This window comes from Macaca fascicularis, chromosome 5 (genome assembly GCF_037993035.2).
Source record: "Macaca fascicularis isolate 582-1 chromosome 5, T2T-MFA8v1.1".
In the NCBI taxonomy this organism is placed as follows: domain Eukaryota; kingdom Metazoa; phylum Chordata; class Mammalia; order Primates; family Cercopithecidae; genus Macaca; species Macaca fascicularis.
This window is the reverse complement of record NC_088379.1, coordinates 151,762,007-151,786,578: the sequence shown is the minus strand read 5'-3', so window position 1 is coordinate 151,786,578 and position 24,572 is coordinate 151,762,007. Positions and strand designations below refer to the sequence as shown.

Below are 24,572 nucleotides of genomic sequence, written 5' to 3'. Positions count from 1 at the left end.
CTTAATTTTAATTCCTGGCCCTGAGCCTTGATCCTCCCTAGTGTAAAAATCCAATCTTGTCACTCTCAGGTAAAGTCAGTCCAATTCGGCAGTTTCTCAAGTTGTTCAAGATTCTAAAACTTCTTCCCCTCACCCTATTTTCCTACACAGAAACAGCATTGCACTACTGGGGGCTTCAGGGGACGAGAGTTACTAGATTTAGCAAATAGAAATACAGAGCATACAGTTCAGTCTGAGTTTCAAAAACAAGAAACTCTTTTTAGAATAAGTATGTTCTATGCAATATTTGGGACATACTGCTAATAAAAAAAAAATCATTCATTGTTTATCTGATGTTAAAACTTATCTGGGCCTCCTACAATTTATCTGGTAACTCCCTGGGGTAACAGCATTTATTTTCAGATCTTGACCTGGAACAATCTTGTCCAACCCAGTGCCCGTGGGCCACAGACAGCCCAGGATGGCTTTGAATGTGGCCTAACACAAATTCATAAACTTTCTTAAAAAGGTTATGAGATTTTTAAATGATTTTTTTAAGCTCATCAGCTATTGTTAGTTTTAGTGTATTTTATGTGTGGCCCAAGGCAATTCTTCTTCCAATGTGACCCATAGAAGCCAAAAGACTGGACACCCCTGACTTCTAGGACTTTGTAATTGTCACTGCATTTGTCTGTCCAGTATCCACTCCTTCCTCTGTCTTTGCAGACATAACTCTAGTTTTGTTTGTGGGCAGCAACATGCCCAAGAGCAGGCAGCATATTTGTTTTTCCAGACTCCTGGCACCAAGTTGAGGAGTGGGGCCGTGACAGGGTTCTGGCCAATAAACAAGTGGAAATCTGCTAGTGGTTGCAGGAATGTTTTGTTTTTCCCATAAGGGCTGCCAGTGCCACCCCACTTTCCCTTTTCTTCCTGTCTTGAAAGTGGACATCATGTCTGAAGCTGTAGCAAGCCCTGTAGCAACCAGTAAGGGACCAGAAGGAGGGAAAGTCAAGATAACCCCAGAGACATGGCCTTGAACTTGCCAGGCCACTGAACCAAGGCCCTCAGCTGCCTGCCTTTAGGCAAGAAAATTAGAAACCTCCATTTTTCACAGCACTGTGAGACAAGTTTCTTTTACTTACTAGCTGAATGCATTCCTAGCTTATGAGGTCCTTTACATGTGTCAATCTCTGATGTACTTGATCTGTCTTTGTTCTATCAGCTCTGGAAATATGCTGACCTGAACCCTTCAGGAGTGCCCCAGTACTTCTCATTTCAGTTTTAGCTGTGTCTTACGTCAGTCCGCAGTGGGCAGCCCACGAACAGTTGTTAGCATACATCTCCTTGCTATGGCCAGATGACATTGTGACAGACATATCAGCCCTCTCCTCCCAGTAACTTCTGGGCCACGCATGGAGCCCACTGGAATATTAAGTCCCTTCTCCTATACCATTCAGGGTTGTGGGCAATTACAGGGATGATCCTTGTCGTCCTCTGCCTAGAAATGCTATGCAGTGACTTTTGCTGCCTTTGCATGCCCTTGTGTATGGGGAGGTGGGAAGAGGGATGTTGGTAGTCCTCCTGCCTTCAAGAACCCTAGATGGGAAGAAGGATATGAGTGTTTTCTACTCTTGACTCCCACTGCATTTCATAGGATATTGACTTTTTTACTCTCTGAGCTCCTCCATTTGACTGGAGTGAGGAAGAGAAAGAGAACATGGCCCTCCAAGCATCTCGCTGCCTTTCTCCATACTCTCCTCCTCTATCGCAATTGGAGGACAGGAATAAGTAACAACCACTATTCCTTTTCTCTTCCCCATTTCAAATATATCTTATTCTCATGCTAAATGTTGGCTTTTGATCTTTTGACCTAGGATCCATGTGGTCTCTTTATTCTCTTTATGGACTAATTCTGTAACAACCTGACTGCCAGATAGGGGAAGGTTGCAGTTCAACTGGGACACTTCTTCTAGATGACTTTTGTAAAATGCAGTCTTGTCATGTCGGTTCCCTGACTCTGATCTCCAATAGCTCTACCTCCCTGCTAGCTTGCAGTCCAGACTTCTCACTGTTGTTTTTACCGTAAGGTCTCTTCATGATCTGGGACCTGCCTTTTTTCTAAACTTCCTGTCTCACCACTCTCCTGCTTGCCACTTCTTATTTGTTTGTTCTCTACCTAAGCTGATTCACTGGATAAGAAATTCTTGGCAGATGCAAGTCTAGTCATTGTTTTGTTTTGTTTTGTTGTTTGTTTTTTGAACTCTGTAGGTGAATCTAGTGCATAATGAGGAATTGAGAAGCAGCAGTGAGATTTCACAGTTCCCAGAGTATTCTCACATACCTAATTTCATTTGGTTCCTAGAGGAATTCCATGGTGTACGTAGCATATACTAGTATACACAGCTTAGAGATGAGAAGACTGGAGACCTAGGGAGGTGAGGCAAAACTGGGCTCAATCTTGGTGATCTGGGCTGTTTCCACTCCACGGTGAATTTTTGTTGCCAGTAGTATCACATCAGGTCTTTTGTCCTATTTTTTTAAAAGAATATAACATAATTAGTATAAAGCTGTATCTTTTGGCATCTAATTGTTCTTTTAATGGAATAATAGCCACTACACAGCTATTACCTCACAATTCTGTTTATTTCCTTTCTAGAAATTTTCATCATTTGAAATTATTCTCATTTGCTTACTTATTTGTTAGTCATGTTCTGCCCTTAGAATGCAAGCGTCACAAGGGCATGGAATCTATTTGGTTTAGAACAGTGCCTGGTACTTAGTAGGAAACTCAGAACCTATTTGTCGCATGACTAAAAGGAATATTTGTTTGTCACTTTATCTTCTTGCATTTGATTATTGAAGTTAGAATAGAATTATTAATCATTAACTTAATTCTAACTGAAAATAATTTGAAAATATATAGTTAGTAATAGAATTCAATAAATATTTTCTGCATGAATGAAAGAATGATGAACTTCTGTAACATACAGTGAAACTACTAATATAGAGAGAATATTGTTTTGATATTAAATGGCAATTTTTATTTTTGCTTGACTTGTTGGGTTTTTTTTTTTTTTTTTTTTTGGTGGGAGGCTGATGTATCAAGTATTTTTGAATATTCATCAGTCAGCTAGCTTATTTGTCCTTATCAAATGGAGCTCAGCTCTGGAACTGATATGTTTATAATGTAATTTCATTAAAATTACTGTATTTAGATAGCTCCTGGCATCTTTCATTAAACAGAAATTGTTCAATTATAAGTGTTTGAGGCAAAGATCTTTTGATAGTTTTCAGTGCTTTCACTGTGGGAAAAAAGGCAACATGATTCAACCTTAAATTATTAGAGAATTAAAACACCATGCAGACTGAAAGGATTAACATAAATCTGTGAGTGTTCTGATTCATATTCCCAGTTATAGGAACTCCTACAAGAAGAACATCTGTGTGGACATGCTGCGAGATGGTTATCATAAGTCCTTCACGGAGCTCTTCGCTCTGATGGAGCAGTGGGATGCCCTGAGGGAGGCTGCGAGAGTCAGGTCCCTCTTCTGGCTGCAGAAGCCCCTGGAGGAGCAGCCTGATAAACTGGATTACTTCTACCATTACCTGACCAGGGCTGAGGACGCTGAGAGAAAAAGTAAGTGGTGGGACTGTGGGCAGAGCACAGAAGGAGTCAGAACAGCGAGCTCCTGGGGGAAGATTCCAGATTGTTTCATGTATGAATTTGAAACATTAAGACAACTTAACACACTTCAACCCAGTCAATTAAGCATCTTTATGGAATTAAGAATAGGGAATATTGGATCACGAGGCTGCCCAGACACGAGATCATCCTGGTGATGTCCTTCCGAGCCAGGAAGACAACATATAGCACCTAATAACATTTCCAGAACTTCCCCATGAAGTAACATAGTTCCTATCATTAGATTTAAACCTTTCTACAGCTTTTCTGTATATGTAATCTGAACATTGACTTTCACAGAGGAGATATTTTCATAGAGTACTATAACTTGAAAATCACACTGATTTTCCTAAGTTTAGATAGTGGACTTTGAAGTTTGGGTCAAGAAGTCCTACTGATTTGAATTGGAGAATTTATCTTTGTAAATAGTAAAAAGACATTAAAAAAACCTGCAATTCACAATTGCAAATAAAATTGTTAATTTGATATTTTCCATGATATCATTTCTAATAAATTTTTTGAATTTTAAAATTTTCCAGAAAGTTAATGTATATTCCAAGTAGTAAATATTTTCATCTCTACACTAATTTTACTGATATTGTTGTCATAAATATTTCTTAGTTACATATTAGGAACGGGTCATTTTAACTAGTCATCCATAATCAAAGATAAAAAGGAAATCCTAGAATTTGGCATGTAAATTTGGTATTCTAAATTATTCTTTTCTCCACGTTTTTTGGGGAAAATACCACAGGATTCAACAAGAAAAACTCAGGCCTCAACCTGACAATGTCTACAAGTCATTTCAGGCTTTTCTATCAGAAAATAGAGTATTAGCAACTTTTTGTTACCCAATGGTACCATGGAGAAAATTTATGGAGTCATGTAAACAACATTAGAAGAGTCTCTATATGTTGGAGCCAATACATATTTCCCATCAGGTTTTGACCTGACTTATGAATATGAGACACACAAAAATGTGAACAAAACAAATGAACTAGGGTGTGTGTGTGGCAGGAGCGCGCTAGGAGGTGGTTATTTATATTATGAAAAGGGTTTCATTGCAGGATGGATGTGAAAAATAGTATTTTGGTGAACTTTAAAATATGATTTATAATAATTTCTCAAGAAATTAACTTTTGTAAATAAAAAGTGCTACTGTGAAAAACCTCCATTTTGGCTGGGCTTGGTGGCTCACCCCTGTAATTCCAGCACTTTGGGAGGCCGAGGCGGGTGGATCACCTGAGGTCAGGAGTTCGAGACCAGCCTGGCCAACATGGTGAAACCCCATCTCTACTAATAATACAAAAAATTTAGCCGGGCATGGTGGCAGACGCCTATAATCCCAGCTACTCAGAAGGTTGAGGCAGGAGAATTGCTTGAACCTGAGAAACAAAGGTCACAGTGAGCTGAGATCACGCCACTGCGCTCCAGCCTGGGTGACAAGAGTGAGACTCCATCTCAAAACAAAACAAACAAAATTAAACAACCTACATTCTAGTATTAGCCCAAAATTCTGAAGTGATATTAAAACTGAAAGTAGAACTAATTAAGATAATATTTGTTCATTAGCTTTTTTATTCAGTTTAATTTTATCATATTCACTGTTTAAATCAAGGCTTTCATTGGAGATAGTGTAAATATAAGCTAAATATGTCACTTGTCATAAGGTGTCATAGATGTGAGCCAGCTTGTCAGAAAGCTTTTTCAAATTTATAAAGAACCTAAAATGCCACATAGTCTATTTCAGGGTAGAAAAGATTTTAATTTATAATATTTCTTAAAGAAAAGTTACTATATGTATAAGTAAAAATGTTTCTCCAATCCAAAAGTTAACAAAGTCCAACTTTTTGTTTTGTTTTGAGACTCTTGCTCTGTCAATCAGGCTGGAGTGCAGTGGTGCCATCTCAGCTCACTGCAACCTCCACCTTCCAGGTTCAAGCGATTTTCCTGCTTCAGCCTCCCGAGTAGCTGAGACTACAGGCACAAACCACCATGCCAAGTTAATTTTTGTATTTTTAGTAGAGACGGGGTTTCACCATGTTGGCCAGGCTGGTCTCGAACTCCTGACCTCAAGTGATCCACCTATCTTAGTCTCCCAAAGTGCTGGGATTACAGGTGTGAGCCACTGCACCTGGCCCAAAGTCCAACGTTATAATAGCCAATGTCTCTTCTGTAGGATTATCTCCCGCAAAATTCAGTGACTTTTGTCTGGTTGAAATATAGAAAATTAAAATTATTACAAAAGTATTACTGGAAAAACTTCAGCTGAAGGACATGTAAACATTTGTGTGGCCTTCTTTCAAAAAATGTTATAATTTTTTTTCCACATTCAACACATGAACTTTACTGGAGGAAAATTGTGGTTTGAATTAGGAACGTACCAGAAAATGAGATATGCACATTCACTCTTATTAACTTGAATGAATCCTAAATCTTAAAATGTATATGTATGCCTAGAATATACAAATGTTAATAGTATCTTAAAGTTCCATTCCATATGGTTGTGGGGTTGGAGACAATTTTCCTGAGATAGCGTATAACTGAGCATTCTCGTTGCTTCTCATTGGAAGGACCATCACTCTAGGGTCACAGTGACGTTCATTTAATCAAAGCTATGGCACTAACAATAGTCATCTCAGGTCAGTTCTGTCTCTTGAGACTTACAAAGCAGTAACCTAGAGTTATTTAAATTACTTTACAAAACATCACTTGCTGTTTTATAGCAAAGGTGTGTTTAAAGTAAGTCATTCATTTCTTTTGGGGTTATTTTCCATTTGTTAAAGTGTCTCTTTGTCCTTGATACATTTTTAAAATATTATCCATTGTCATGAATCATTGCTGTGCCGTCTGTGACATCTGATTTGAGCCTTATGTCCCATGGGGTTAGGGAAGAGATGACAATAATGGTAATGGGTAAGAGAATCAATAGATAATTCAAACATTATTTACACTTGACTTTTAAATTTATTAAGGGTTGAGCAGCAATTTTTTTCTAATAATGTTTGTTTAAGATACACAAATTATGTTCTACTAAAGCAAAATTCCACAGATATTTACAGATTTGATGTAAAGCAAAACAAAACAATTTTCTGGCAAAATAAGCTTGAGAAATACCAGGTGAACTAACACTGAGGTTAAGCAGGTTGATGTATTGCAGGACTAATCAGAGCATTTAGCATGCTGATGTTTATTGTGTGGTTTACTGAAAAAGGAAATTAGCAAAAATGTTTCCCAAATTTATTTTATTGTAGAATCGTCTTTTTAAAGAGCATAAGAAACCCACAATAAAATTGATTTTTATCTTCTGAGTATACCTGCTGACAATTCAAGGAAGTTGTCTACAAGCAAGGAGAGAAGGCTACTTGTAGCCTTTGTAAAGGGCACAGGACATGTATATGGAGTGCCCAAAGATTTGAAACGTGAATATATTCTTTTATATTTAAGATTCTGGAAAACCATCCATTTTTTTCATAGAAAAATAGCTTAGCTGACAAGTAGTCTTTAAATATGTAATCTTGGTAGCTTATCTAACTCATTCCTAAAAAAAAATAAAATAAAAACCTTATGAAATGTTGCAAATATTTTTACATTAAGGTTTAATTACTAAAATATAAAAAAATTGTTTCAGGACTACATGTATTTTTAATTATATATATACTTTTTATTAAAGTGGAAAATACCAAATGTTTTACTTGCTGGCTTCTAAAAGCAATAACTCTCTAATCAGTAAATATAACCAAGAATATGAAATATTACAAAACAGACTTTACTGTTGTATTCACATTATGTAGGAAGTTCATAATGGAAAGACAAAGCCCAGAAATAGTTCTGAGGTGGGAGTATTTGCATCAAATAAATAACTTAGGTTATCTACTTTTCACCTGAGCTGTCACCTAGTGTGAGTGTCCTCGAAAAGCAGAATGGCTCTCCAGAATCCCCAGCAACTTCCAGGATAGGGAGACCTTTTTATTTTGTTTTCTAGTTATTAAATTTATTTTCATATAAATCTTAGTTTCCATTTTAAAGAATTTTGAAATAGTATATGTAAAGGAATAGAATCGGTTTTAGAAATTTCTTTTGAAACATTGGGGTGACTTATTTACAGTTCTGCAAAATGACCCTTTGTTGTAATCAACCTGCTTAATTTTTTCTGAGTTTTGGTTCTAATCTTATAGGTGTCCTACTGGGCAATATTTTTCATAATTGTAATCTCTTCAGGAATATGTGGGTTGATTCCTCTGGTAGTAGTGAACAATTAATATCAGTGAATTCTAATAGATAATGGTTGTTATTTAAAAAATTATTGGAAGGGTAACCCAGAGATCACTGCATTTTATAATACAACTATGCTTTCAGCATAAATACAAAAGACATAAATATTATTAATTTGTTCATATTCACCATTAGAATAGAGTTTACAGGACTGAGGCATGATTTATTAACACAGAGACATGTTTGATCAAGGTGGGGTTTATAAGACTGATTCACAATTGATGGACACACTTTTTATGTACATATAGGTTAGATACCCTTTAAAAAAAAAACCTAGAAGAGTTTAATCAACAACTTTCTGAATAAAAACGACTAGTATTTATGCATTCCCAGCAAAAAAAAATACCCATAGAAAACAGAAGCATAGGAGTCTTCTCTTTCTTAACATTGCTAGAAATTAATATTGCTAGAAACATTGCTTGAAAGCATACGGAGCCTATAGGGTCATTCTGATCATCATTTGTTGTATCTATCAGGCCTGTGACATTTTTTATGATATGAAATACCTTGGTATTTTCATATCCATTCTGCTTTCTTCATTTACATTATCTTTTGCCATGGCTGAGAAACATTGCCATCTCTAGAATCTCTAAGTACTTTCAAACCTCCAGTGGGAAAAGTGCTCAATGATACCATATACTCCTTTCTTCCAAAAGCGCTGAGCACGTTGCTAGTAGGTATTGTCCTGTCCTATATTTTAAAGCCTCCTGTTTCAACCAAATAGTGTGAATTTCCTACATGTTGTAAGTTTTCAGAGAGCCTTTTGTTGCTTTACTCATCTGCACATCCCTTAATTAATGTAATTAAATTAATAGTTAAAATAAATTAATTTTTGCTTTTAGACCCAATTTTTAAAATTGTTAATCACATCTTTAAGGAAAAGTAGGAAATAAATGTCATGATACTGGTTTGCCATTCTAAGGGATATGCCATGAAACATCTTTCTAATGCCATTCATGGCGCTTTTCTCTCTTTGAAGAATCCTTCGAAGATGTATATAACAACTTGTATGCTCTGGCCTGTTACTTCAATAACCCTGAAGACAAGTGGGTAAGGAACCACTTCTATGAACGATGTTTTAAGATTGCTCAGCTGATCAAAATTGACGGTGGGAAGAAAGAAGCCGAGGCACACATGCATATGGGTCTTCTCTACGAGGAAGATGGTGAGTGGGCATTTGCCAGGATGCCTTGGGTGTGTTTTGGTGGATCCTGAGATCACGCAACCGAAAAGCACATGGTGGTGGAGAAAAAGACCTGAGATTTCAGCATAATCATGTATATTATTGAGATCAAAAAACAAAACCATGTGACTTGTGGACCTAGCTTCAGTATTCCTTACAGAATATTTTTTGCAGAATCCCTTGCTCATGCTTCTGCCTGAGTGCTCAACCTACAGTTCCTACCCGGTAACATCCTCACTAAGAGAAAGCATCCTCCCTGACCCCTCCACACACAGGATGAAAGAATGAAAGGTATAGTTTATGATTTTCATACTGCCCCATGCCCGTTATATGAAAACCAAGAAATATCTATGTAACTCACATACCACCTCATCATGACATTTTTTTTTTTTTTGAGACGGAGTCTCGCTGTGTCGCCCAGGCTGGAGTGCAGTGGCCGGATCTCAGCTCACTGCAAGCTCCGCCTCCCAGGTCCACGCCATTCTCCTGCCTCAGCCTCCCGAGTAGCTGGGACTACAGGCGCCCGCCACCACCCCCGGCTAGCTTTTTGTATTTTTTTTTTAGTAGAAACGGGGTTTCACCGTGTTAGCCAGGATGGTCTTGATCTCCTGACCTTGTGATCCGCCCGTCTTGGCCTCCCAAAGTGCTGGGATTACAGGCTTGAGCCACCGCGCCCGGCCTCATCATGATTTTTAAAATAATTCCTGAATGAAATACTCATTTAAAAATAACTTCATACTTAATAATGTTAAGAAAAGCCAAAATCTAAAACAACAACAAAATTGTCAGAAATAGATTTTGTATAGTGGTCGATCAAGGATTGCAAATAGAAATTTAAGAATGGAAAATTCTTTATGGCAAAATAGTGTGCAGATAATATGCAAAGAAAATATAGGGAAAGATGAAAAGATTTGATCTTGGATAATGCCATTTCTTCCCTCAAAACACTATCTCGTTTTGCATAAAAGTTTTGACTTTGGTGAAACTGCTCAATTTTAAAAATATTTATTATTTTGTGCCTAGGACTGCATAGGACTTTGAAAGTGCTTCAGGAAGTTGCAGTTCATGTGATTGTAGCCAAAGCTCATGAGGTGCCTGAACATGGTCAGAAGCCATCATGCGTGCTAGACATAGGGAGTATTAGAACAACTTAGGGAGGTGAGATGTCATGCAGACTAGATTCAAGGAAGGCACGATGCAATCAGGAGGGACTGGCAAGGGACTTGGAAGATGGGTGGAATTTAGGCTTGTAAATGAATAGGAATATATTCTGTGAAAAGGGAACAATATACACTAAAGCATAATTAGAGCAACTGATAAGAGGGACAACCTGCATCCAGTGGGAAGTGTGGGCTGTTTTTTGGAATAGTTAAATGATTTTTTTAACTTTTATTTTAAGTTCAGGGGTACATCTGCAGGTTTGTTACATAGGTAAACTTGTGTCATGGGGTTTGTGGTATAGATTATTTCATCACCCAGGTATTAAGCCCAGTACCCATTAGTTATTTTTCGTGATCCTCCCCCCTCCTCCCACCCTGGGAAACCACAGTGGGAAGGTAGAATAGGGACACACCAGCAGTCAGAGCTTGGACTTAAGCTTCTGTACATGGAGGGCAAGGAAAGGAGTGGGATATCAGTCTGTCTGTAATACAAACTGTGGGAGGAGGGAAAAGAGGAAGGCGATGGCTAGGAAGCTGCTGCACTCAATGTAATTAACTCGGATAAAACAATGGAAAACTACTATATTTAAGAGAACATATTTAAGTATTCCACTGCAGTGCAATCTGTAGTATCCCAGAAAAGGGAATTAGCTAAATGTATTTAGCAACATCCATGCAACAGAGTTCTGTGCAGTCATGAAATAGGTTAAAGCAAAAGTCGTTGGTTCATTCAACAAATGATGATTTACAACCTGGTGTCAGGGGATAGAAGAATGAACAAGACAAAGTCTCTGCCCTTGTAGAGCTTACATGCTTCTAGAAAAACCAGGTCTTAACAATCAATAGTTATGTAATATTATATTAAGTCGTGTTAAGTCCTACAATACGTAATAAAGTAGAGCAAGGGGATACACAATGGTTATCACTTTATATAAGGTGCTTACCTATTATAAGGTGAGATAGCAGTGAAATGAGGGAGTAGCCCTTGTGAAAATCTGAAGCAAGGGGTTCCAGAAGGGGGATGCAGTAAGTACAAAGGCCCTGAGGCAAGTGCATGCTGATCATGCCTAAGGACCAGCAAGAAGGCCTGGGTGAATGGAACACAGCGAGTGGAAGGTGGGAAGTGGAAGAAGCTGAAGTTACACAGGGAGGCTTGGGATAGATCACACTGGGGCTTGTAGGCCAAGGTGAGGACCTTCGATTTTATTCCAAATTAACACAGGAAACCATGAATATGTGTTAATTTCAGAAAATGCTCCTGATACATTAAATAGAAAAATAAGATATAAAGCACAATGTAAAATATATTTGTATTGTGCATATATCTACACTAACACATTAACAGTAGTTATTTCTGAGTGTGGAGACTCTAGGTGATTATAAATGTACACACTGAGGAGATATGGCTTACTATAAATTGAAAAGTTATTTCAAATTTGTTAAAAATTTCTAGCCTGTTGCTAAAAGTCAAGTTTTGTTTTTCAAATTGTACAAAAGGGTTAAGTTCTTCCTTATATAAAATTAAAAGTAAAATTGTTTTTATTTTGTTTTTGTAATTACGCCATCAAATTCTGTCTGGACTGTCAAATGAAACTGTCACTTACTGACCTCCCCCAAAAGAAGTCACGGAATAAATAATACATATTATATGAAAATAGGACTGAAGAAGTCAGGGCTATGTTGATGAAAACTGAAGAGTTGCTGCAGTGAGATTCAGATAGCTGTCATAAGTGTATTTTGAATTTTTCTGTAAATTTTATTTCTAATTTTTAAAAATTTGGTTTGATTTTTAAATTTTTTATGGTGGTGAAAAATGTAACATAAAACTTAGACATCCTCATCATTTCTAAGTATATTTAGCAGTGTTAAGTATATTTGCTTGGTTGCACAACCAATCTCCAGAACTTTCTCACCTTGCAAAACTGGAACGCTTTACTCATTAAGCAACAACTCCCCATTCCCCTCTCATTCTGATTTTTAAAATTATCTTAAAATATTTCTATTGTAGGATTTATACATTGTTAATTTGTTTATTCATTCATCGATGCACCCGTTCATTCAACAAATACTCTGCCTATGGGCCCTGTGGTTAGTACCCATGCCGCCATGGTCGCACCTACCATTGGTGGCAGCCACACAGCGACTGAGGGAAACAATGAGGTTGGAAAATGTGAGCAGTTAGGGAGGGTCTGCCATGAGATTACACTCTCAGGTCCTTGACTTGCTCGAGTTTAGATGTCCCACACTACTGGATGATGAAACGCACTCATATTTCATAAGTAAAAAGTTTGGGTTATGAATAATTGTAAAGGCTTTTGCTTTTGAGATCATTTGAGAGTGTGTTATTTTGTTTTGGAACTACTTTCTGTCAGATCTAAAATATTTTTCTATGCCCTTAAATAGTTCATAAACCCTAGAACCATACCTTTATTGCCTGACAGATAAAACAACTAAGTCAATGTTGATGAAAACTCTGGAGATTAACTTTGAGTGTTTGATGTACCTAGTGAGGGTGAAAATTATCTGTGAAGCTTCTGTAATAGGGGGTAGAATTTTCAACCTAAAAAAGTAAACTAGGAGTTTTAAGAATATGTGGCTAGAGTGGAGTGGGGACTTACCTGGCTGAAGGGTTCCCTCTGAGGTGATGGTGGCCCAGCTTCCACATATCTGATCTGATTGGTCCAGACAAGCGAATGGAGGCCATGCAGCAACAGCTAGGTGGCAGCTGTGCGCGGGGGCAGGTGGCAGCATCCTGATTCCAGGAGTGCCCTCATTCATGCTAAAGTGGGACATTAGCCGGCAGATGGCAACGGGCAGGTTGTCAGGGCCCAACCAAGCTGGCTATAGTCCTGGGCAGAGGGCTCCAGCACACTCAGAGAACCATGGAGCAAATGAGGAACATGAGCAGAAGCCAGAGCCACAGAGACTGGGCACATGGCTGCAGTCAGGGGTCATGTTCATCCCACTGGTGTAAATGTGACCAGAGCCCCACACAGAGCCCCCTGGCCAGAGTCATGAACAGTAGATAGGTTCAAGTCCCCACTGCTGCTAAAAATGGGTCTCTGGGGTGCAGCGCGGCCTGGTTCCCTTTGGCTCAAAGGCTGGCAGTCTCATTCTTCAGGTCAAATATCTTCAGATCTTTACTTGGGGTGGCTGGCTTGGAGTAGTCATCAACTGAAAAACACTTGGAACAAATCAGCTGTATCTTCTTTTAGAATTGTGAGTTTATTTGTAAGGATTTTGTTATGCAAACAGGACAAATGGGCAAGCAGCATTCTCACTGTGCCTGTGGGGCACTGGAGAAAGCTCTCAGACACCGGATCAATAGGAGATGCTCCTATTCATTCTAAAGCTGCACACAGAGGTCTGTTGGGGGCAGACATGACTAGGGAAACACCAGCTCCTCCTTTGGTATGATCTGAGGCCAGGGAACAATAGCAAGATGACTGGCACAGCCTTCATTTCAGTCCCATCCTGCCAGGTCAGCATTGGTGGTTGGATACAACACCAGCCCCTTCTCTGGCATGATGAGGGACTGGGGTCCAAGCCTTGCAGTTGCAGCTTTATTGGTGAGTTTTGGGGGGCATGCAAACTAGCAGTAGGATTTACCACAGCAGCATTCATAGTTGGGGCAGCACCAGCACTTTCCTCTCTCCTCTTCCCCATGATGAGCTAAGTTCAAGCCTTGCTTTTGACCAAATTAATGGACTTAAGCACTGAGACTAGATGGTTTACATGGACTGTGCAGGAGGCCAGCCTTTGTGGGGGGCTAGACTGGAGAGATCAGTCTTGGACAAGTTAACCCTTCATTTCAGTCCACATTTTAGTCCTTTCCCTTCTCCCAATTCCAGTGGGTGGCTTGTAAGTATCATCTCCCACTTCATCAGCAGCCCATTCCATTTCAACCCATTAGCTTTGAGTCTAGATATTGACTTTGCTGTGGGAAACCCGGAGGACAATTAGATGTCCTCCTGGATGATAGATGATTGGTGACAACCCCAAGTTACTGAATATATTCACTGCAGACAAGGCAGGGGAGACCACTGTAAGAACAACGTAGAAAGTGCACATTTTCCGGTTTGGAAGACCCTTCTGTAGGACTTTAGTACAGAGTTGGAGTCAAGGCTAACCATAATCTACAGCATTAATTCCAAGTTCTTCCAATGACTGGGGGACTTCTGAAGAAAGGAACAGTTGTCCTGACTAGCTTGCTCAGTTCGGATCCTAAGATTTATTGTTGACAGTTTTGGGACAGACGCTAGATAGTATATCTCTATAAATTGCCGGGAGCTCAGAAGGCACCAGGAGCAGCACAGTATTGTGAAGACACATTGGAATAACTACCAGCTCTCCCTTGAAACACCCAGCAGTGGAAGGCAGACTCAACAACAGACTTCTGGAGGAGGCCACCACTGTAAGGGACTGTCCCCTTTCCCATTTTGATCTCATAGAGAGGAGTTAGAATTGGGAGCCCACTTATCCCTGTTTGCTGATCGTCGGTACTTTTCCCTAATATCTCCTCTACCCATTCTTCAGTGATCATGGCACTATGTGCTTTTGTTTTATCTTTCCATGAGTGTTATGAAGCAGTGGTTCAGCTTTCTTCTCAGTACAGTATCCATTCCATCCTTGGTAACTTCTTTTACTCTCACTAAAAAAACAATAAATTCTATCACTGAATCTTAACCCTGTAGGTCTCCCACTCCTCAGTTTTCCAAGGATCTTTCCTACTAATAGTCACCAACTCCCAAAGGTTGACAACAAGACTGCTACTAGAATCTCTCTTTGAGTTTTTAATCTATCTCTGCTTTCCTAACTTGCTTCTGGAAGGCCATGATGTGTGCCTAGATGGATATTCCATTTACTGGAACAATTGCCATGCTAGCAAGGTAACTTGGTAAGCAGCACTCACAGCAGACCAACTGGGAGCAGCATTGCTTTGTGAGAACTTGCAGAGGCAGGAGCAATAGCAGGGTGCTGGTCTCCCATTATCCTGTCATCAGATGCTGTATGATTAGAAGCCAGATGCAATAGCAATATGACATGGCAAAGCCTTGGTACAGTTCAATATTCATGATTTGATGTAACATCAGCCCCTCCCCTGCATTATCAGCAGGGAGCGGCAGGGAGGGAGAGAGGGACCAAGGGGAGAGGCCTTGTGGTTGTAGTCATAGGGCATGGCATACAAATAGTAAGATTTGCCACATAGGCAATCATAGTTTGGGGAACACCAACCTCTCCCCTGTCAGGAGAGAGAGACTGGGGTCCAAGCCTTTGCACTAGGTCACGACTGATTGCCTTGAGCAGTGAGCCTAACTAGTTTCTATGGAGCTTTGCTAGCATCCCTCTTCTTTTCTGCGAAGCTGGTCTGCAGGGGATCAGTTCTGGATGTGTTAACCCCTACCTCTCAGGTCTTCGAATTATGCATAAGGAGTGCTGTTAACCTAAAGAGATTTTGGTTATATTATGACCACAAAAGTCCTGTCCTTTAATAATGAGGACAAAGATGGGACCATGAGTAAGTCTGTAAACTTCAAAAGAAGCTTCACCCCTAAGACTAGATGTTTTCAAGAACTGACCAAAGTAGAAGAGAACTAGTGGGTTAAAGTAAGAGAAGAACAAACGTCAGCCCTAGAAGAATGCCTGGTAAACACAAGAATTTTTACCAACTACCACCCACCTTTAGTTAGCAGAAGAGGATTCCACCAACATAACATGGTCAGTGAGTAGACCCAAGGGGAGACTGTCCATTCTGCTTGCCTTTGAATACCAGAACTAAAGAGCATCCTCCTGAGGGATGTAGGAGATGAAAGAAAAACTAAGCATTAATCCAGAGGCTTAACTTGGGAAAAAGAACAAACTTGCTAAAGTGGTAGTTTTAGAAAACTGCTTTGTATCTTCATAAAGACACAAGTAGAAACCAGAAAGTCATAAGGATAGAGCCAGATGATATGAGAATGAGCACCAGATAAAATCAGGAAGGCATTCAATACAATGTCTTGGGAGAATTAAGGTACAGAGTAGAAAAAGACTGAAATTGACATAATGAAAAATTGAGTCTGTGATGTTGAGGACAAACTTGAATAACGATCTCAAATTGCAGGGGAAGGACTAAGAAATGAAAACAATGAGAGAAGATGATAAATATGGAAGTTCCCAAGGAAGAATACACAATAATTGGAAATGAGGCAATAATCAAATATATTTTAAGAATGCTTTCTTGTTCCTCACATCCCCCCAAAATTCTGAATATGCACATTGAAATAGCTTTTCATGCTCCAGTCACAATTAATAAAGATGGAGGGGATGAGGAAGTTGTTGTTTATTGTGAGTTCTTGGATGATAATTCATTTGGGTAGGAAACCGGTTAAAGGGGGTAGGCCTCCTAGGGATATGAGAATGGGTGCTATTAGTGGTGCTAGGTGAGTTGATTTGTTTCAGGTGCGGGATAGTATGAGGGTTGTGGTGCTTGAGTTTAAGCTAAGGGTCAGGAATATAGTAGTTGTTAGGATAATGTAGATAGTTAAGTAAAAGATTGTAGTTATTGGGTTGTATACTAGTGTTATTATTATTCAACCCATGTGTGTTGAGTCTGTGATGTTGAGGACAAACTTGAATAACGATCTCAAATTGCAGGGGAAGGACTAAGAAATGAAAACAATGAGAGAAGATGATAAATATGGAAGTTCCCAAGGAAGAATACACAATAATTGGAAATGAGGCAATAATCAAATACATCGCAATCTCCAGCATTCCCCCCCAAACCTAGAAATATGTCTGACAAAAGAGTTACTTTGATAGAGTAAATAATAGAGGCCCAACCCTCTTATTTCTAGGACTGTAGGTGTCGAACCTACCCTTGAGAATCCAAACTTCTCCGTGCTACCCCACACACTCTATCCTAGAGTAAGGTCAGCTAAACAAGCTATCGGGCCCATACCCCGAAAATGTTGGTCACATCCTTCCCGTACTAATTAACCCACTAGCTCAACCCATTATCTACACCACAATAATCACAGGCACACTTATCACAACACTAAGCTCACACTGACTCCTTGCCTGAGCAGGCCTAGAAATAAACATACTCGCCTTCATTCCAATCCTGGTAAAAAAAACAAATCTCCGTTCTACAGAAGCCGCCATCAAATACTTCTTAATACAATCTACCGCATCTATAATCCTCATAATAGCAATCATCTCCAACAACCTACTATCAGGATGCTGAGCAATAACAAGTTACATCAATCAACCCCCATCCCTAATAATAACAACCGCCCTCGCCATAAAACTAGGAATAGCCCCCTTCCACTTCTGGGTTCCAGAAGTCACCCAAGGAACACCCCTAACCTCCGGCCTACTCCTTCTTACATGACAAAAACTAGCCCCTATCTCAATCATATACCAAATTCACCCATCTATCAACACCCATACCCTCCTAACCCTCTCCACCCTATCCATTGCAATAGGCAGTTGAGGAGGTCTAAACCAAACACAACTACGCAAAATCCTAGGATACTCCTCAATTACACACATGGGTTGAATAATAATAACACTAGTATACAACCCAATAACTACAATCTTTTACTTAACTATCTACATTATCCTAACAACTACTATATTCCTGACCCTTAGCTTAAACTCAAGCACCACAACCCTCATACTATCCCGCACCTGAAACAAATCAACTCACCTAGCACCACTAATAGCACCCATTCTCATATCCCTAGGAGGCCTACCCCCTTTAACCGGTTTCCTACCCAAATGAATTATCATCCAAGAACTCACAATAAACAACAACTTCCTCATCCCCTCCATCATAACCATCATAACCCTACTTAACCTATACTTTTACATACGCCTAATCTACACCACCTCCCTAACACTATTCCCCACATCTAACAACACAAAAATAACATGACAACTCGAAAACACAAAACCCACACCTCTTATCCCCCCGCTCATCATCACCTCTACTCTTCTACTACCAATCTCCCCTCTACTCCTGACCTTTCACTAGAAATTTAGGTTAAACAAGACCAAGAGCCTTCAAAGCCCTTAGTAAGTAAAAACACTTAGTTTCTGAAACACACAAGGACTGCAAATACCTACTCTGCATCAATTGAACGCAAATCAACCACTTTAAATAAGCTAAGCCCTTACTAGATCAATGGGATTCGAACCCACAAAAACTTAGTTAACAGCTAAACACCCTAACCGACTGGCTTTGACCCACTTCTCCCGCCGCAGGGAAAAAAAGGCGGGAGAAGCCCCGGCAGAAACTCTTAGACTGCTCCTTTGAACTTGCAATTCAACATGAAAATCACCTCGGGGCTGGTAAAAGGAGGACTTAAACCCCCATCTTTAGGTTTACAGCCTAATACTTACTCAGCCATTTTACCACTTATGCTTATCGATCGTTGACTCTTTTCAACAAACCATAAAGACATCGGAACCCTATATTTACTATTTGGTGCATGAGCCGGGGTCATAGGCACTGCCCTGAGCCTTCTCATTCGAGCTGAGCTAGGCCAACCCGGCAGCCTACTAGGCAACGACCACATCTACAACGTCATTGTAACAGCCCATGCATTCGTTATAATTTTCTTTACAGTTATACCCATTATGATTGGAGGGTTCGGGAACTGACTAGTGCCCCTAATAATCGGCGCTCCCGACATAGCATTTCCCCGTCTAAACAACATAAGCTTCTGACTCCTCCCCCCTTCTTTCCTACTACTAATAGCATCAGCCGTAGTAGAAGCTGGCGCCGGAACAGGCTGAACAGTATACCCCCCTCTAGCAGGAAACTTCTCCCACCCAGGAGCTTCCGTAGACCTGATTATCTTCTCCCTCCATTTAGCAGGTATTTCCTCCATCTTAGGAGCCATCAACTTTATTACCACTATCATCAACATAAAACCCCCCACAATATCCCAATACCAAACCCCTTTATTTGTCTGATCAATCTTAATTACAGCTATCCTTCTACTCCTCTCTCTACCAGTCCTAGCCGCCGGCATTACCATGCTACTAACAGATCGCAACCTCAATACTACTTTCTTTGATCCCGTTGGAGGAGGAGATCCTATCCTATATCAACACCTATTTTGATTCTTCGGCCACCCCGAAGTCTACATCCTTATTCTTCCCGGCTTTGGAATAGTCTCTCACATTGTAGCCTACTACTCTGGAAAAAAAGAGCCGTTTGGGTATATGGGTATAGTCTGAGCCATAATATCAATTGGGTTTTTAGGTTTCATTGTATGAGCCCACCACATGTTTACAGTTGGTATAGACGTAGATACACGAGCCTATTTCACTTCCGCCACTATAATCATTGCAATCCCCACCGGTGTGAAAGTTTTTAGCTGACTTGCTACACTTCATGGAGGCAACATTAAATGATCCCCAGCAATACTCTGAGCCCTAGGTTTTATCTTCCTATTTACTGTGGGAGGTCTGACCGGCATCATCTTGGCAAACTCGTCCCTAGATATCGTACTACACGACACATACTACGTTGTCGCCCACTTCCATTATGTCCTATCAATAGGAGCTGTATTCGCCATTATAGGGGGCTTTATACATTGATTCCCTTTATTCTCAGGCTATACACTGAACCAAACCTATGCCAAAGCCCACTTCATCATCATATTCGTAGGCGTAAATCTTACCTTCTTTCCACAACACTTCCTTGGCCTGTCCGGAATACCCCGACGCTACTCTGACTATCCCGATGCCTACACTACATGAAATATCCTATCATCTATAGGCTCCTTCATCTCACTAGTAGCAGTAATTTTAATAATCTACATGATCTGAGAAGCCTTTGCTTCAAAACGTAAAGTACTACTAATCGAACAACCCCTTACTAACCTAGAATGACTAAACGGCTGCCCCCCCACCTTATCACACATTCGAAGAACCAGCCTATATTAAACTAAGTGAAAAAGGAGGGAGTCGAACCCCCTAGGACCGGTTTCAAGCCAGTCTTATAGCCCCTATAACCTTTTCAACAAGATATTAGAAAAATCATTTCATAGCTTTGTCAAGGCTAAGTCATAGGCCAAATCCTATATATCTTACATGGCTCACCCAGTTCAACTAAGCCTGCAAGACGCCACATCTCCTATCATAGAGGAGTTAATTACCTTCCACGACCATGCTTTTATAGCCATATCTCTAATCAGCTTCCTAGTCCTATACGCTCTGCTCTCAACTCTCACAACAAAACTAACCAGTACTAACATCACAGACGCCCAAGAAATAGAAACTATCTGAACTATCTTACCCGCAATTATTTTAATCCTAATTGCTCTCCCATCCCTACGCGTCCTATACCTAACAGATGAAGTCAATGACCCATCCTTTACCATCAAATCAATTGGACACCAGTGGTACTGAACCTACGAATACACGGACTACGGAGGCCTAATTTTCAATTCATACATACTACCCCCACTATTCTTAAACCCAGGGGACCTTCGACTCCTAGAAGTTGACAATCGAGTAGTCCTTCCAATTGAAGCCCCCGTGCGTATAATAATTACATCCCAAGACATCTTACATTCATGAACTATTCCCACACTAGGCCTAAAAACAGATGCCGTACCTGGACGTCTAAATCAAACCGTTTTCACAGCCACACGACCAGGCGTCTATTACGGACAATGCTCAGAAATCTGTGGCGCAAATCACAGCTTCATACCAATTGTTGCAGAACTAATCCCACTAAAAATCTTTGAAATAGGACCTGTATTTACTCTATAAATAACCCTACTTACTCTCTTTCCCCTAGCACTCCCACCTCAAAAACCTCTCAAAATACCCTACAAACTCACTGTATAGCTACTCCAGCATTAACCTTTTAAGTTAAAGATGGGGGACCCACCCCCTACAGTGAAATGCCCCAGTTAGACACATCGACATGATTCACCATTATTATGACGATGCTTCCTACGCTATATCTTATCATACAACTAAAACTACTAAACACAAACCACTACCAACCGCCTCTTATAAAAAACCCCAACCCACAATCCCACAGTATCCGCTGACAACCAAAATGAACGAAAACTTGTTTACCCCTTTCTCAGCCCCAACAATCCTAAACCAACCCGCCACGATCCCGATTATCCTGTTCCCCACCATACTAGTCTTAACCTCTAAACACCCCATTAATAATCGACTAGCTACCATTCAACAAAACCTGACTCAATCCACCCTAAAACAAATAATAATAACTCACAACGCTAAGGGACAAACCTGATCTTTAATACTAATATCCCTAATCACCTTTATTGCTATAACAAACCTCTTAGGACTCCTACCTTACTCGTTCACACCAACCACCCAACTTTCCATAAACCTAGCTATAGCAATCCCCTTATGAGCAGGCACAGTAGCAGTAGGACTTCGCTTTAAAACCAAAAACTCCCTAGCCCACCTCCTACCACAAGGCACACCCACACCTCTCATCCCCATGTTGGTAGCAATCGAGACTATCAGCCTACTTATTCAACCGGTAGCCCTAGCCGTACGACTAACCGCAAACATCACAGCCGGCCATCTGCTAATACACCTAATTGGAAACGCTGCACTAGCACTATCAACCACCAACTTCTCCCTAACTCTACTAACTTCCACACTTCTGGCACTACTAACTGTTCTAGAGATTGCAGTAGCCCTAATCCAAGCCTATGTCTTCACACTCTTAATTAGCCTCTATCTACACAACAACACCTAATGACCCACCAGACCCACGCCTATCACATAGTTAAACCCAGTCCCTGGCCACTGACAGGAGCTCTGTCAGCTTTCTTAATAACATCCGGCTTAGTCATGTGATTTCACTCCTACTCTATCACCCTACTAACACTAGGCCTACTAACCAACATACTAACCTTATACCAATGATGACGTGACATTGTACGAGAAAGCACATACCAAGGCCACCACACAATACCCGTTCAAAAAAGCCTCCGGTACGGAATAACACTATTCATCATCTCAGAAGTATTCTTCTTTATCGGCTTCTTCTGAGCATTTTACCACTCAAGCCTCGCCCCGACACCCTGCTTGGGAGGCCATTGACCACCAACAGGCATCACCCCTCTAAACCCCATAGAAGTACCCCTCCTAAACACTTCTGTGTTACTTGCATCTGGGGTTACAATCACCTGAGCTCATCACAGCCTCATAAATAATGATCGAAAACAAACAACCCAAGCCCTACTCATCACAATCCTGCTAGGTACCTATTTCACCCTACTACAAGCTTCAGAATACTTTGAAGCACCCTTCACCATCTCCGATGGCATCTACGGTTCAACATTCTTCATTACCACAGGCTTCCACGGACTCCACGTTATTATTGGGTCCACATTTCTCTTTACCTGCCTTATCCGCCAACTACTATATCACTTCACATCGAGCCACCACTTCGGCTTTGAAGCTGCCGCTTGGTACTGACACTTCGTAGATGTTGTCTGGCTACTCCTTTACATCTCTATCTATTGATGAGGATCCTACTCTTTTAGTATAACAAGTACAATTGACTTCCAATCAATCAGTTTTGACAACATTCAAAAAAGAGTAATTAACCTAGTGCTAGCCTTAACAATCAACACCCTATTAACCTCACTACTGATAATTATCATATTCTGGTTACCCCAGCTCAACTCCTACGCAGAAAAAACTAGCCCCTACGAATGTGGATTCGACCCCTTAAACCCTGCTCGCATCCCATTCTCAATAAAATTCTTCCTAGTTGCCATTACTTTCCTACTATTTGACCTAGAAATCGCCCTACTACTATCCTTACCATGAGCCATCCAAACAACAAACCTCCCAATAATAATCAAATCGACCATCGTCTTTATTATTATCCTAATTCTCAGCCTAGCCTATGAATGAACTCAAAAGGGGCTAGACTGGGCCGAATTGGTAAGTAGTTTAAACAAAATAAATGATTTCGACTCATTAGATTATGATAACCATACTAACCAAATGACCCCCACCTATATAAACATCATACTAGCGTTTACTATCTCTCTTCTAGGTATACTAACCTACCGCTCACACCTAATAGCTTCTCTCCTCTGCCTAGAAGGAATAATAATATCACTCTTTATCATAGCCACTCTTATTGCCTCAAACACACACTTCCCCCTAATCAACATTATACCCATCATTTTGTTAGTATTTGCCGCCTGTGAAACAGCAGTAGGTCTTGCCCTACTAATCTCAATCTCCAACACATACGGACTAGATTACGTTCACAACCTAAACCTGCTTCAATGCTAAAAATAATTATCCCTACAACCATACTACTACCTATAACATGACTCTCTAAAAACGACACTATTTGAATCAACTTAACTATACACAGCTTAGCCATCAGCCTCATTCCCTTACTATTCTTCAACCAAACCAACACCAACCTCCTCAATCACTCAACCTACCTATCCTCTGACCCACTGACAACACCCCTCCTAACACTAACTATCTGACTCCTACCCCTCATGATTATAGCAAGCCAGTATCACCTATGCAACGAACCCCCCTCACAAAAGAAACTTTTCCTCTTCATAACAATTCTCCTACAAATCACCTTAATTCTGACATTCATGGCCACAGAACTAATTATATTCTACATTCTATTTGAAACCACCCTCATCCCCACCCTGATTATCATTACTAAATGAGGCAGCCAAGCAAAACGCCTTAACGCAAGTACATACTTTCTATTCTACACACTAACCGGCTCTCTACCCCTACTCATCATACTAAGCCACACCTACAACAACACAGGCTCACTAAACATCACATTACTAACACTCACACACCAAAAACTAACAACCACCTGGTCCCACAACTTTACCTGACTAGCATGCATAATAGCCTTTATGACAAAAATACCCCTCTATGGTTTACACCTATGACTCCCTAAAGCTCATGTTGAAGCCCCCATTGCAGGGTCAATAGTCCTTGCCGCAGTACTCCTAAAATTAGGCGGCTATGGCATAATACGACTTACTCCCATTCTCAACCCCTTAACAGAATACATAGCCTACCCATTCCTTATATTATCCTTATGGGGCATAATCATAACAAGCCTAACATGCCTCCGACAAACAGATCTAAAATCACTTATCGCGTACTCTTCTGTAAGCCACATAGCCCTTGTAATTGTAGCCTCTCTCATCCAAACCCCCTGAAGCTTCTCCGGCGCAACCATCCTTATGATCGCTCACGGGCTCACCTCTTCCATGTATTTCTGCTTAGCCAATTC

General features: G+C 40.3%; 1 protein-coding gene across 2 annotated transcripts in view; it reads left to right on the top strand.

The window, feature by feature from the left end:
• TTC29 (tetratricopeptide repeat domain 29) overlaps positions 1-24,572 on the top strand; it is a 279,537-nt gene that overhangs the window by 33,205 nt on the left and 221,760 nt on the right. For both annotated transcript variants that reach the window (XR_012435150.1, XM_045392931.2), the window contains exons 5-6: positions 3,393-3,616; positions 8,916-9,101. Coding sequence is in view for 1 of the 2 variants with exons in the window: in XM_045392931.2 (XP_045248866.1) it covers positions 3,393-3,616; positions 8,916-9,101 (410 nt within the window). In the remaining variant the exon portion in view is untranslated. The remainder of the gene's footprint in view (positions 1-3,392; positions 3,617-8,915; positions 9,102-24,572) is intronic.